Raw genomic sequence first — 15,022 nt, 5'->3', positions numbered from 1 at the left:
TTCTGCACATGTTCAGGTGTATATCAGTATGTAGTGTCTCTACTTTAAAGAGTCCTCTCCTGCTGATGTTCAGGTGTATATCAGTATGTAGTGTCTCTACTTTAAAGAGTCCTCTCCTGCTGATGTTCAGGTGTATATCAGTATGTAGTGTCTCTACTTCAAAGAGTCCTCTCCTGCTGATGTTCAGGTGTATATCAGTATGTAGTGACTCTACTTTAAAGAGTCCTCTCCTGCTGATGTTCAGGTGTATATCAGTATGTAGTGTCTCTACTTTAAAGAGTCCTCTCCTGCTGATGTTCAGGTATATATCAGTATGTAGTGTCTCTACTTTAAAGAGTTCTCTCCTGCTGATGTTCAGGTGTATATCAGTATGTAGTGTCTCTACTTTAAAGAGTCCTCTCCTGCTGATGTTCAGGTGTATATCAGTATGTAGTGCCTCTACTTTAAAGAGTCCTCTCCTGCTGATGTTCAGGTGTATATCAGTATGTAGTGCCTCTACTTTAAAGAGTCCTCTCCTGCTGATGTTCAGGTGTATATCAGTATGTAGTGCCTCTACTTTAAAGAGTCCTCTCCTGCTGATGTTCAGGTGTATATCAGTATGTAGTGCCTCTACTTTAAAGAGTTCTCTCCTGCTGATGTTCAGGTGTATATCAGTATGTAGTGTCTCTACTTTAAAGAGTCCTCTCCTGCTGATGTTCAGGTGTATATCAGTATGTAGTGTCTCTACTTTTAAAGAGTCCTCTCCTGCTGATGTCCAGGTTCATATCAGTATGTAGTGCCTCTACTTTAAAGAGTCCTCTCCTGCTGATGTTCAGGTGTATATCAGTATGTAGTGCCTCTACTTTAAAGAGTTCTCTCCTGCTGATGTTCAGGTGTATATCAGTATGTAGTGTCTCTACTTTAAAGAGTCCTCTCCTGCTGATGTTCAGGTGTATATCAGTATGTAGTGTCTCTACTTTTAAAGAGTCCTCTCCTGCTGATGTTCAGGTGTATATCAGTATGTAGTGTCTCTACTGGGACATGTCTCCTTCCTTTAATGTTCAAAAAGCTCTTTATTTTTCTCATACTGCCTGTGCTGCAGCACCTCTTTTCACCCTCTGTCTGAAACCAGAGCCCAGTCTGCTCTGATTGGTTAGCTGGCTGGCTCTTTTGTGATTGGTCAACCGCTTAGAGATGTCCCGCCCCTTAGCCACAAACACCTATAACTTACATGTTACTTGTTAACACTACAGGAAAGTGAAAACCCCCAAAAAACAACATTTTTCAAACTGAATGAGTAAAAATGACTATAATATAATAATCTTCTGCCACAGTAAAATGCAACATACACATGATTGTAGCAAGATTATTAATCCAGAATAATAAAAGTGAAACACCGAAGGGAAACATTTGACTGCAAAAGGAAGTATTTTCCTATATTAGGAACATTTTGCTGATCATTCTTCATACTTTTACTGAAGAAAGGGTTTTGAATGTCACTTGTTCTCAAGTAATTTCTGTCATATAAACATCCTGTTTTAAATTGGACTGTACGTCTTGAAGATGTAGACTGAATGTGACATGGACCAGAAATGTTGCCTTCTCATCATTAACTCCTGCTCTAATCTGACCTTGGGTAATAATGAGGGCATGTTGAATGGAATACGTGGAGGCATTTTCAGCATTTGTACCTTAAATGCATGACCTCTAATGACCCCACAAACTGAAGAGCTATCAAGATGACATGTCTGCAGCGAGGCGCATTGTTATTTTCCTGTTGAACAGGAATGGATGAGACATATTTGAGGCACTCTATTAATTTGTGTGTGTGTGTGTGTGTGTGTGTGTGTGTGTGTGTGTGTGTGTGTGTGTGTGTGTGTGTGTGTGTGTGTGTGTGTGTGTGTGTGTGTGTGTGTGTGTGTGTGTGTGTGTGTGTGTGTGTCATAATGGCAAAACACCTACTGTAGCAGGAGCTATCACAGGAGCAGATGTCAGCACTATGCCAGGTGTTTATATGCGAGTATAATCAGGAACATTCACATAAAAAGTATAAAAATGTCCCTCTACTGTTGTATTTTGTAACATCAGATTATTATTACTCGTGCATTTATAAAAAAAATTATAGGATTTGACTGTTGTAGTCTGTTGACGTGGAGCTCATTTAGGACTAATAATTAAGAGACCAAAGTGACACTTTAACAATATTAGATTTTCCAACCAGCGGTCCAAAACTCAATATTATAACAACACATTATTCAAAAGGAAGAGCGGCAAACCCTCACATCTGTGAACTAGATAATGAGATGTTTGACTTGATAAAAGACTTAAAACATCGAATTGCTCCCTATAGTCATCTTTAAAGTGGCTTGATTGATTACAACAAATCGTTTCAGCCGTATAAACTGTAAGTGTGTAATCAATCATGTTTAAAGACAAGATGGACAGTTAATCATACCCGTAGGGAAATTCTGAATTTTTGATGAGATGTTGGTTTCTTTCTATACATCGGCTTAATTGATCACCTTGCGCGCGTCCCTATATGTGTGCGTGTTGGTTCGCTAGATGACGTGAACGCGCCTCGCGATCTTTCTGTCATTCAGTCCATCAGAGCGCGCGGAGGAGCAGCTCCAGGTCTGTATCCCAAATGAATATCTCCTTTATTTAAATTAAACCTTAGTGTTCAGACAGCTCGTCCTTTTATGTATTCAATGATGTGATTTAATTTGATTCGGCTTTCAATTAATGATGTGTGAAGTCAGTTGGAGGATCACGGAGAAACCTGCATGTCTTTTTTATTTAAACGTAGATTTAGACCGAAAAACTTTCTGTTTGTTCTAAAGGTTATTTGATATTTATAAAGACGCAAATGGCTGTGCGTAATTAACCTTAATGTTACATGGTTCTGCACGTGATTCCTGCAGGAATATTTTGTTAAAGATTCATATTTTAATTTGAAGTATGTACAAGTTTCCGTCCCGGATCTCATCTGTTTCTTTTATTGTTGTTTGTTTCATATCTTATTTTTAATCGATATATACCTGACGAGATTGCCAGGGGACCTTAAAGGGTCGTAGAGAGATTTGGAAACACCTCAAGTAAAACATATTTTGAAACACAATTAAATATTGTATTATCATAAGTTTGTTATTATCACAATTAAGACGTAATATCGTTTCTAGAGTGACACTCACGTTTTGATTGAAGTCATGACAGTTCAATTGGATAATAATCTTTAAATGTATAATGACATATTACCATTTAAAAATAATATTTAGTTAATCCGTTTTTGTGCATAGCTTGTTGAGTATTGCAAACTAAATGAAACGTACATTTATTGTTTACCCAAACAAGGAATCTTAAAGGTTGGGTAGGTAAGTTTGAGAAACCGGCTCGAGATACACTTTTTGTTATATTCCATGGAATGCTCTTAACATCCCGATAGCAATGAATATCTTAAGTGCTTTGACAAAAAATCCATAAAAAAATTTCATCTGTGGAAGCTGTAATACTGTAAAAAGTACGACCAATCATTTTAGCCTGCCGGCTAAAATAACTGGATGGCCTACCTGCCTGTCAGCCTTCCATCTGTGCACAAACTTATCTCGTGCCCTCATTGGCCATGTGCGCGCTCGTGTGTGTTGGAGGAGGGGCTCTGTAAGGAAGTGGCAGATTTTCTCCGGTTGTGTATTTTCAAATTCTAGCGATCTCGAGCCGGTTTCTCAAACTTACCTACCCCACCTTTAAACAAAGACCCAAGAACAGTGTTACTAAGGAACGTCTTACTATTATGAAATAAACAGATGTAATATTAGTTTAATGATAAAACAAATTAAATTATCAAGTCGTGAAGAATGGCATTCACATTTCATTAGATCCCACTTTACTCTGTCGGAGTTATTCTCAGAAACCTAACAATATCATGTAATTTTAAGTGTTTTTAATGTGTTTCTGGTAGAATACATTTTGAGTTACAATTCATATAGTTGGGGAATGTATTATAAATCATGATTAATAAACAATGATCTTTTATGTCAACTTTACAATGTGATCATTCATATTTTTAAAGAGGACATATTATTCTAATTTTCAGGTGTATATCAGTATGTAGTGTCTCTACTGGGACATGTCTCCATGCTTTAATGTTCAAAAAGCTCTTTACTTTTCTCATACTGCCTGTGCTGCAGCACCTCTTTTCACCCTCTGTCTGAAACCAGAGCCCAGTCTGCTCTGATTGGTTAGCTGGCCGGCTCTGTTGTGATTGGTCAACCGCTTAAAGATGTCCGTCCCCTTAGCCTATCTTAGCCTCGCAAGTATGCTCGCGAGTGTATAGTGATATCACTATGTTCTGGAAGAAAACAAAGGAATCCAATGGAGGTGTTTCAATCGGGGGGGAGAGTGTGGACAGAAAGTCCCTCTGGAGGGAACACAGGGATTTTAGGCTTTGAAGACCATTTACATGCAAAAAAAAACGAAACCCCAAAAAGCATAATAGGTCCTCTTTAATATGAGTCATGAATCTTAATATTTTTTGTTTTCATCATCCCTTCTTCTATTAATTGGTCAATACAACACTTCCATAGTCTGGTCAAATTGATTAAGGATCCCCATGTTTTAATCTAATATAATCTAATATTATTTAATATCTCTACAGCAGGTATGAATTAATTCTTCCATTAGCTGTACAAATAAGCGACTTCAACTGTCACTACAAAATCGTCCTTAAGACACATTTTCAATGCATGACTTTTGCTTATGACAGAGTCAGTAAAGAGTCAGTAATATGACAGTGTGGAATTAATAACTTTGCTTGACTTTAATTTTAAAACAGTGATTAATGTAAGTGGACCCTCTCTTGATAAATCTTGGTAAACAAACCTCTTGTGTCGAGCAGTAAAAGATTCTTTCAGATGTCAGAGCTGAGACATTCCCCGACCTGCGGACAAATCTAACAAGAGGACTACACATGAACACTGTAACCTAGCAACGCCATCAGCAAAACTACGAAACACGTGAGTCAAAGCCCTCAGAGGTCTGGAGTCACACTGAGCGGCCAAACAGCTCTCTGTGTGTCCAACACTGTATCTAGAGTCTTTACGGTAAAAGTGTCAGAGTCGGTGCCGGTGTGATTTACAGAAAGTCAAGCAGTAATGTTTTCACTGACGCACAAGAGCCAAATAATCTTCCCATTCAACTCGCAAACAAAAATAACTCTCCATCCTTAATCCTTTGTTATCTCCTGGTGTTCATTTTTGTTCAAGATGCTGTTTTTTTCTTTCCTGTAGTGCTGTGTTATATAGGTTTTTGTGCATGTAAATGGTCTGCAAAGGCTAAAAAGTGAGTTTCTCCTCCCTTCCTGAAATGTTTCCATTGGACTCTATTTCTGGAACATAGTGACATCACCATGTAACACTTGCGCTTCTTTTGGATATGGCTTCAATACATTGTACGTGATAGGCTAAGGGGCGGGACATCTCTAAGCCGTTGACCAATCACAACAGAGCCGGCCAGCTAACCAATCAGAGCAGACTGGGCTCTGGTTTCAGACAGAGGGTGAAAAGAGGTGCTGCAGCACAGGCAGTATGAGAAAAATAAAGAGCTTTTTGAACATTAAAGCATGGAGACATGTCCCAGTAGAGACACTACATACTGATATACACCTGAACATCAGCAGGAGAGGACTCTTTAAAGTAGAGACACTACATACTGATATACACCTGAACATCAGCAGGAGAGGACTCTTTAAAGTAGAGACACTACATACTGATATACACCTGAACATCAGCAGGAGAGGACTCTTTAAAGTAGAGACACTACATACTGATATACACCTGAACATCAGCAGGAGAGGACTCTTTAAAGTAGAGACACTACATACTGATATACACCTGAACATCAGCAGGAGAGGACTCTTTAAAGTAGAGACACTATATACTGATATACACCTGAACATCAGCAGGAGAGGACTCTTTAAAGTAGAGACACTACATACTGATATACACCTGAACATCAGCAGGAGAGGACTCTTTAAAGTAGAGACACTACATACTGATATACACCTGAACATCAGCAGGAGAGGACTCTTTAAAGTAGAGACACTACATACTGATATACACCTGAAAATGAGCTGAATATGTGCTCTTTAAAAGCTGAGATTGGAAGTTCATTCTTGACCCTGAAACAGATTTATTTGATCTAGGAGTACATTAGAAAAGTCATCATGTAGTTGTTGCTTTTCTGATTAATATGCTTTTACGCTTGCTGTTTATTTTTGATTCACTGACTTTTCATGATTTGTTTGTGATGCACTCTATGCTGCGAAACCCTTTTACCCTACAGGGACAAAAAGGTTGAAAGTAAAGTCACTACAAAGTCCATTTAAAAGCAGTTTTTGGGCCTTTTTCAGACACTTTTTTTTACGCTGCTACGGACAGTCTTGCACTAATGTACATTCTCAAAGATATTGAAGTGACTGTTATTTTGTATATATTGATTGTTGTGCTTTTATTTAGGTCTTAATGTATGCATATGTATAAATGTGTCTGTTGATTGTGTATATATAGGTATATACATATTTGCATACATATTTTTATATATATTTGTTTTTGTATTCGGGATTGTGGGAAACGGTATTTTTCAATCTCTCTGTCTGTACACACAAACTGAAAGATTGACAATAAAGTTGACTTTGACTTTTTAATCACACACCTTTCCTGCAGAAATTCCCACCTCAGCATGTTCACCTAAATCCAAAAATGGACGACAGGACCAACAGCAGCTTGGGTCAACCCGACTACTTCCTGTCTGGAGACGTCCTGGACTACGAGATTCCTCTGGACGAGATCCCGGACACCACGCAGGGCCGAGCCTTCTTCGTGGCCACCATCGTCATCGCGGTGGTTCTGGTGGGCATCATGCTGGTTTGTGGCGTGGGAAACTGTCTGTTCATCGCCAGCCTCGCTCGCTACAAGCAGCTCCGAAACCTCACCAACCTGTTGATCGCTAACCTGGCTGTTTCGGACGTGTTGGTGGCGACCGTTTGTTGCCCCTTTCTGCTCGACTACTACGTGGTGAAGCAGCTGTCCTGGGATCACGGGCTTCTTCTCTGCGCCGCCACCAACTACCTGCGCACCGTCTCCCTCTACGTGTCCACTAACGCTCTGCTGGCCATCGCTGTGGACAGGTGAGACAACTGCACCTTCATCATGGAGTTTAAAGGTCACCTATTATGCAAAGTCAAATGTTTCATGTCTTTTCTACATCAACATGTGTCCCCTCTGTTTAAAGAGATTCTGAAAGTTTCAGGAACAAAGATTCTCTCACTTTTTGTCCTGATCCATTTATATAAAAACCTGTCTGAAAATGAGCTGATCAGATTTTGGACACTTTATGATGTCATAACGATGTTTTGGCTTGTGTAACCATAAGCCAATCACCAACCAAGGTAACCCCCCCCCCCACCTTATCACCTGAATCTCCTCCTAGAGCACCATTGAGTTCTTTGTAACCAAATATCTCTCAGAGGGGCGTGGGGAGTGGCTCCTTATTTTCATCTAAAGTAACAGACAGAGAATCAGCACTTTTGAAACAGGGCTGAAACAGAGGGGATTATGGGATGCTGCAATGATCTGTTTGGTGTTTGGAGCCAAACACTTCAGAGACATGCTTTATATATATATCTGAGACCTATAATATATTGATGAAAAACAGTATAATAGGAGACCTTTAAAGAGTGTGGCGGAAATGTATCAAGACTAACTAACAAATAATAAAATGGTGAGGAAACCTTATGTTATACTGAAATGAAGATTCTTGGAATAAGACTTTTAGGGAGTTTATTCTTGCAAGAAGGTAAATCGTTACAGAGTGTCAAGCAGTCTGCAGCGAAGTACAAAAGGACAGACTCCTCTTTGGCTTAAATTCCGAACCTTTATTGCCAGAAAAATAGACAATTTAACGATTGCTCCACATCGAACAGATCTCTTTTGATGATTTACGTTTGCCTACAATAAAAGCATCTTCAGGGCCTTCTCTCAGCTCCTGAACCAGATCCATCATCAGCTGACGCTCACAGCATCTGCAGGGAGGGAAGATGGATAATCTCTGTTTATCCGGGACGGTCACAGTGCTTCCAGTTTCCCTCTTTAGTCCGTAGACCAGCTGAACATCTGGTACTGTGTCTCATTGTGTCAGCTAGTTAACAGCTTCATGCATCAAATCAAATATGACTAACAAATTAGAGTTTTTCTGGTCAGTTCCCAAAGTGAGGCTCCAGCTGTTTGCAACACTTACGTCAGCTTCTTGATTAAAATGTCTCCTCTCAAAGTTGAAAACAGCCCTGAAAAACCTCTTGAGAAAGGTGTAATTACTTAAGCTACTGGACATGGTGATACATTTTAGATTATTTAATGATTACCAAGGCTGAAACAATGAGTTAATTGGTTGGTTAGCATTTATTTTAAGGACCATTTAATTATAAGAATTGTGCTTTGGTTCCAGCTTCTCAAATGTGAATTATTATTTTCTGGATATCTTAGTAGTCTCAGAGGGTCTCATGCTTTAGGAAATGATGACAAACAATATCAAACAATAACCATTCAAAAGTCTGTAATCTCCTGCCACAAAATCGTGCAACTAGGTTACCTCTCAGCAATAGTTAAATAAGAACAGAAGACATCAGCAGTCACTGGTAAAAGATACTGGAAGCTCAGCATCAAGATGTGTGCTGACTTAAAAAAGAACAGGTTCCTGTATCAGTGCACACTAATGGCTCGATCAAGCTGAAATCCTCAGGCTATGTTTAGCTTTAGCAAAGCTATTCTTTTAACTTCTCACGTATACAGCATTCTCCACAGGTGCATGGGTAATCAGGGGTATTTTCTGTTCATGGGTATGTTTATGTCATGATTTTAGTTTTGTGTGTGTATAATTTCCTGTTTTATTTTAACAATGTATGCCACCACTGAATGTCATGTTGCTTCATTCATCTAATAAGGAGTCATACTCTTTTTAGAGTTTTACTAAACCTCTATTGTCAGTGAACTTAAATGTTGTGAGGTAGTAAACAAAATACCTAACTGCATATAAAAGCTATATTTACAAAAACTTGTGTACGTGTCTTTAATGCCTAAAACTAAAGTGGAAACATAGCTCACATTTCCAGGTCAGGCCGAACACACCCCAGGTGCTTTAGTTGGTCCTTCCGAGTGTTTGATTCAGAAAAACATTATTTATTTACATTACTTAGCAAAAGTGGAATTTCAGGTTTGATTCAGTGTGTTCTCTCTTCCTGTGTGCAGGTACATGGCCATCTTTACTCGACGACTTTTTACTTTTACTTACATTTTGAACACAAATACCTGTACTTTCTACTTCTTACATGTTGAACACAAATACCTGTACTTTCTACTTCTTACATGTTGAACCCAAATACCTGTACTTTCTACTTCTTACATGTTGAACCCAAATACCTGAACTTTCTACTTCTTACATGTTGAACACAAATACCTGTACTTTCTACTTCTTACATTTCCCAAACAGGCTGGTTCCTTTAGTTTGAATGTGTGTTTGGTGGCGTGATCATTATTATTTAGAGTCATTGCGTGCCTATTGATTTGAACACGATCCGTGTATCCATCATTTCCTGGTCTTCTCTAAAGAAGAGGGACCAATGAAAACGTTGTCATGTTGCCGTTGTTCAGCATGGAAACATTCATTAGCTAACAATGACATTATTGTTCTATTAATATAAAGGGAGGTCAGGTACTCTTTAAAACAGCTGCTAGTTATGGGTACTTTTTACTTAAGAACATTTCAAAGCCCATACTTCTTTACTTTTACTTGAGTAAAGAAGTTTAGTCAGTACTTCTACTTTTACCAGAGTATTTTTAAACATGAGTATCTGTACTTCTACTTGAGTAAAGGATGTGTGTACTTTTGCCCTCTCTGGATCTCAGTGTGTGTCTCTCTTCCTGTGTGCAGGTACATGGCCATCCTCTACCCTCTGAGGCCTCGTATGAAGCACCAGACGGCGTACTGCGTGATCCTGACCGTCTGGATCGTCCCCATCTTCATCTCCATCCCCTCCGCCTTGATGTTCTCTGAGACCAAGTACCCCCACAAGGAGGGTCGATCCCACAAGACCTTCTGCGCTCAGATCTGGCCCGTGGACCAGCAGCTTTACTACCGCTCCTACTTCCTGCTCATCTTCGCCCTGGAGTTCATGGTCCCGGTCACCGTCATGGCCGTCTGCTACATCCAGATCTCCAGGGAGCTTTGGTTCAAAGACGTTCCCGGTTTCCAGACGCAGCAGATCCAGAAGCGGCTGCAGAGTCGACGGAGGACGGTGGTGGTTCTGATTCTGGTGCTGGTCGCCTACATCCTGTGTTGGGCGCCATATTACGGTTACGCCCTACTGAGGGACTTTTACCCCACCCTTATATCCAGGGACAGGAACTCCTTAGTGGTGTTCTACATCATCGAGTGCCTCGCGATGAGCAACGGGGTCATCAACACCCTCTGCTTTATGAGCGTACGAAACAACACCAAGCGTCTGAAGAAGGCGGGAAAGTTCCCCCTGAGGCTGGTGACTTTTGTTCCGGCAAAGTCTTCGGTCGAAACCGAGACACGGACTTTGTCTCTCCGAGTGACGGACGACATGGAGGGAGAGAGGCTGAAGTCAAAATATAGGACATAGGACGTCAAATATAGGACTGTTTTAACAGCACACTGGATAAGATAAGATAGGACTTTATTTATCCCCAAGGAAATTGTTGTGCCAAAGTTACAAAAATAAAATAAACACAGCAGCATAATAATAATAATAATAATAAAACTATATACTAACAGTGCAGTAAAAAGAGCAATTAAATAACTACAAGATCTGCTTAAACATCCAGAATCTCATCAAATAGGCACCAACATGGGATCATTCAAAGTCGTATCGTCCAGCCGGGAGATGGAGGTACTTCCAAGTACAAAAGCATCTGAGATGTCATTGGAAACTGTTTGGAAAAGGCACTCAAGTAAAAAATACTTGGCAGTTGATTGGATGAATCAAATGTCAGTCAAACTCTGGAGAAAAACAACAAGGAGAAGATTAAAAAAAAACATATTTTTCATCGAGGACAGCCTTCAGTGCCATTCTTTGTTCTTCTTTCGATGAAAAAATACCATCACTGTTGTTTTGAAGGAACAGTCGCCTCTCTGTGTTGCGTCACACATAAACAATGCTGTGGAGGATGCTGATTGGTCCATTCACAAATGCATTAGTTGAAGCAAGATAGGTGTGATGTTGTGATATTGCAAGAATCCAGATGCTGTGCAAGGTAACGTGTGAGAAGTTCTGTTTCTGAAAAGCTGGGCACAGTTTGTAGAAATACTAGATTTAAGCGTTGGTTTTGCTTCAAGCTTAAAAGGTTCCAGTAAACACCGGTGTGATAACATTGAGGATGCAAACCAAAACTAAATGTATATTTCCCCATTCAAGACTCTTGGGTTTTATTATCATATGCACAGTAGCTAAAGTGTAGTCATGGCAATGAAAATCTTAAGTCCTCCAACAGTGCATCATATTATATAAAGGACATAAGACGACAAAATAATAATAATACCAAAATAAAAATAGTTGGAATGAAACAGAGTACGATCAATTTGAATAAAATAGTGCAGGTGAAAGAAACATAATGTAAGGTTCAATATTATACAGCGAAACACAATTAACTATAACTATTAAGATAATACATTAAATAAGTACTAAAGATGCAACCAGATGAATGCTTTAGGTTATGGAGACACTTATACGGTTTGTGCTGAGAAATGTGCGTCATATATGAGTACAACAGTTATTGTTGATTGATGTCATTGATGATTTACGAGCATAGCAGAGAGTAGACGCTGCTGGCTGAGATAGGATATATATCAGAAGGTGTGGTGTTTATTAATAAAGACTCTCTCAGCCAATCACATCAGTTGCGTCATCACAGCCGAGCCAATCACAGGGAAGCACGACGACAACGATTCAACGAATAAGGAAACAGCCTCTTCAAGAAATCACGTTGTTGTCCTGTTGATTTAGAGCAGGGGTGTCAAACTCAAATACACAGTGGGCCAAAATAAAAAAATCTGTACTAGTCGAGGGCCGGACTGGTTCAATGTTTATTGCAAAACTTATTGAAATGAACTTATTGCACATATTAAACCTGGAACTAAGAAAGCTTAAATTATTGCCTATAAAAACAACATTAAACATTAAATAATCAGTAGCATTCATTTCTTATGGCTCTATCTGAAGCTTTTCCGGAGTCATTTCTTATGATTACATTTTTCCACAGGCCAACAACAGCTTCAAAAAAACTATTTCCCTCAAAGAAAAAAACAAACATGCCCTGTTGTCGTGAGAAAAAAAGTGCAGAAGGAAACATCCATTAAACTCAGTGTGCTGCTCTGTGATGCTAGTTCAAGCCAGATACTTGGCATCTCATCTTGGGTGCAAGTTCATCAATGTTTGGGGTCAGGCTCTGAGCTGAGGAGCTCCTTGAATTGAGTGAAGTGAAGGTGTGCGTGCAATATACCGGCGGGCCAGATCTAATAGTAATTCGAAATTATCCTGCGGGCCGAAATTAAATCCACCAAGGGCCTGATTTGGCCCCCGGGCCTTGAGTTTGACACATGTGATTTAGAGCAACATGATGCAAATGCACGTCTGCAGCCAGAGACAAGTGGGGGGGTTATTATTTAATTTATACAATAATGATAAAAAATAATATAATGACAAATGTTGATAAGGCGTTTATAATCACGTTAACTCTCAGTTTGGATTCTACTGCATCTGATTTCATTGTATTTCAAACCTGAAATTCCCCTTTTGCTAAGTAATGTAAATAAATAATGTTTTTAAGTTTCAAGTTTAGACCCGTAACAATTGGAGAGGTTTCTTTTTAATTGTTCTCAGTGATAGCAGCGGTGGAAGAAATAACCAGGTACTGTGAAAGTAATAAGACACTTTGAAAATACTCTATTACATGTAAAAGTCCTGCATTTACAATAAATGTTAGTAAAGGTATTGTGCAGTAATAGCTTGCCTGTCAGTGTTTTACTGCTTGATGTTTTGGGATTGATATTACTGCTGTTTTAATGCGTATGTTACATGTTATTACTGTAGATGTTTATCATTGTGTTAATTTGAACCCCTTTATATAAAGTTGGGTATTTGTATCTACAGCAATGCGTCATATTCTCTAAGATCATTATATGTTTGCAGATTTATTCTGTGTCGTCACAAATCTCTAAAAAGTTATTTTGCCATGATTTTCATCGAGTAAAACAGCTCTGTTTTCACCGCCTGACGAAGCATTTTCCAGCTGATCCGAAATGGTAAATTGGGGGTTAAAAAAGGGACAATTTTCCAAACGAATAAAGAAACATTTCAACATCCATCAGCTAATTCGCAGAGTCATGGCCTTTACTGATTTTTGTTGTTGTAATGAGTAAATATAATGAGTTGTTTCTCCAGCAGGAAGTAATGAGGTGAAACAGGAAGTGGTTTGATGTTGAGTGTGTGGATTAACTCCCTGTGTGTTAATAATATATGTGGTGACGTTTCTGTGACGCTCTCTGGATGCATATATCCTCTACTCTTTATTATATAAAATAATATTCATTAATATGTCATGAATTGTAAGGTGTCCTCTAAATAGAATGAATTATTATTATTATTGTTGGGGAATAATTTGCTTAGGTATTCAACCTTTGACACAGTTCATAATTGTCTCTTCTCACTGTCTCCTTTCCCATGGCATAGTTCTACTGCCTTGGGTATTGCTGCTATCTCTCTTAAGCAGGAGCAGCTTGGGCGCATTGTTGATGCCAGTCTATGACAGAGCACAAGCTGCCATGAGATAGTTTACTGTTCAGGGACATCTAGCAGCCCTTCTTTTCAGGGACGTAGGTTTCCTGGCGCACATTATTTTCTATGGACGACAGCTCTAGTTAGATTCAGGGTCCATATTTGTTTAGTCTCGCTGATGAAGAATGTTGATTATTACACTTTGAACTAGTTCAAACCTGGAGCTACAGAAGAGTGCTTCAGAATTGATTGTGGCATCTCAACCGTGTGGTCCCGTGACATGTCTTGTGAATTCTCCGGCCGAAGCTCCAAATAAATCATCAGTGTTTGACATCAAAGCTCCAGCTCTCCTCGTGTCTCTCTGAGTCCTGTTTCCAATTGCTTCAGAAGTATATATCACTATAGGTTAAGCTACCCAGCAAATTAAAGTTATTAAAATTAGCTCCACCTTTGCCAAATGATGAAAGAGATGAACACATTATTGCATCATTTTACCGAATTTTGAAAGAAAATGATTTGCCTTTCAAGGAACAAATAAGCTATAAAATAGAGGGACGTTAGCTCATATATGAGACTTCAAAGATCTTTTACTTTGAAACTGTACATCAGAATGACCTGATATTCTCTGAGTGAATATTTAAAGGGGACCTATCATGCAAAATGCACTTTTGTACGTCTTTTATACATGAATATGTGTCCCCGGTGTTCCAGGGAACTCACCAAGTGTCAGAAAACACAACCCTCTCTCTTTTCCTCCATACCCAAATCTCTAAAAACGGGGCTGCAACGGATCTGATACAGACTGATCCAGATTTGAAAATTCTCTGACGTCAGGAACGAGGAGCTCCGCCTATATGGCCAACTCTCCACCTATCAGGGGAATGAGAGGTTGCCGTGGCATGGTAACAGCATGGTAACATGACGCTCGTGCCACGCCCCCCTCCTTTGCAGGGGGGCGTGGTCAGCTGCAGCGCATGCAAAGACAGGGCTGGAGGAGAGCAAAATAGAGCGAAATGAGGCATGGCTAAAATGCATGATCTGTTTGTGAAGTTTTATTTTCAAAATACCAGACATGTTTTATATAGGTATGGCCCTACAATATATTATTCAAATATAGCATGATAGGTCCACTTTAAGGTGGTCTGCTATCCCCCTGAAGTGAAATGAGTCTTTGATTATGGACAGTTTTTTATATATTCA

The 15,022-nt window shown here is 39.3% G+C and overlaps 2 protein-coding genes across 2 annotated transcripts in view; both read left to right on the top strand.

The window, feature by feature from the left end:
• The window catches only part of LOC117481734 (E3 ubiquitin-protein ligase TRIM39-like), a 937,572-nt gene that overhangs the window by 714,611 nt on the left and 207,939 nt on the right, over window positions 1-15,022 (top strand). The window lies entirely within an intron of this gene.
• Window positions 2,600-10,672, top strand: prokr1a (prokineticin receptor 1a). The gene is made up of 3 exons (XM_034129854.1): window positions 2,600-2,610; window positions 6,696-7,159; window positions 9,958-10,672. Exons 2-3 carry the CDS (start codon window positions 6,732-6,734, stop codon window positions 10,670-10,672), a joined length of 1,143 nt encoding a protein of 380 aa, XP_033985745.1. The 5' UTR covers window positions 2,600-2,610; window positions 6,696-6,731.

The sequence above is a fragment of the Trematomus bernacchii genome, unplaced genomic scaffold, assembly GCF_902827165.1.
Source record: "Trematomus bernacchii unplaced genomic scaffold, fTreBer1.1, whole genome shotgun sequence".
Taxonomy (NCBI): Eukaryota; Metazoa; Chordata; class Actinopteri; order Perciformes; family Nototheniidae; genus Trematomus; species Trematomus bernacchii.
This window is presented reverse-complemented; position numbering and strand designations above follow the sequence as displayed.

Coding starts and splice junctions, on each gene's coding strand:
- prokr1a (XM_034129854.1), top strand. CDS start 6,732: ATGGACGACAGGACCAACAGCAGCTTGGGTCAACCCGACTACTTCCTG. Junction 7,160..9,957: donor CTGGCCATCGCTGTGGACAG/GTGAGACAACTG, acceptor TCCTGTGTGCAG/GTACATGGCCATCCTCTACC.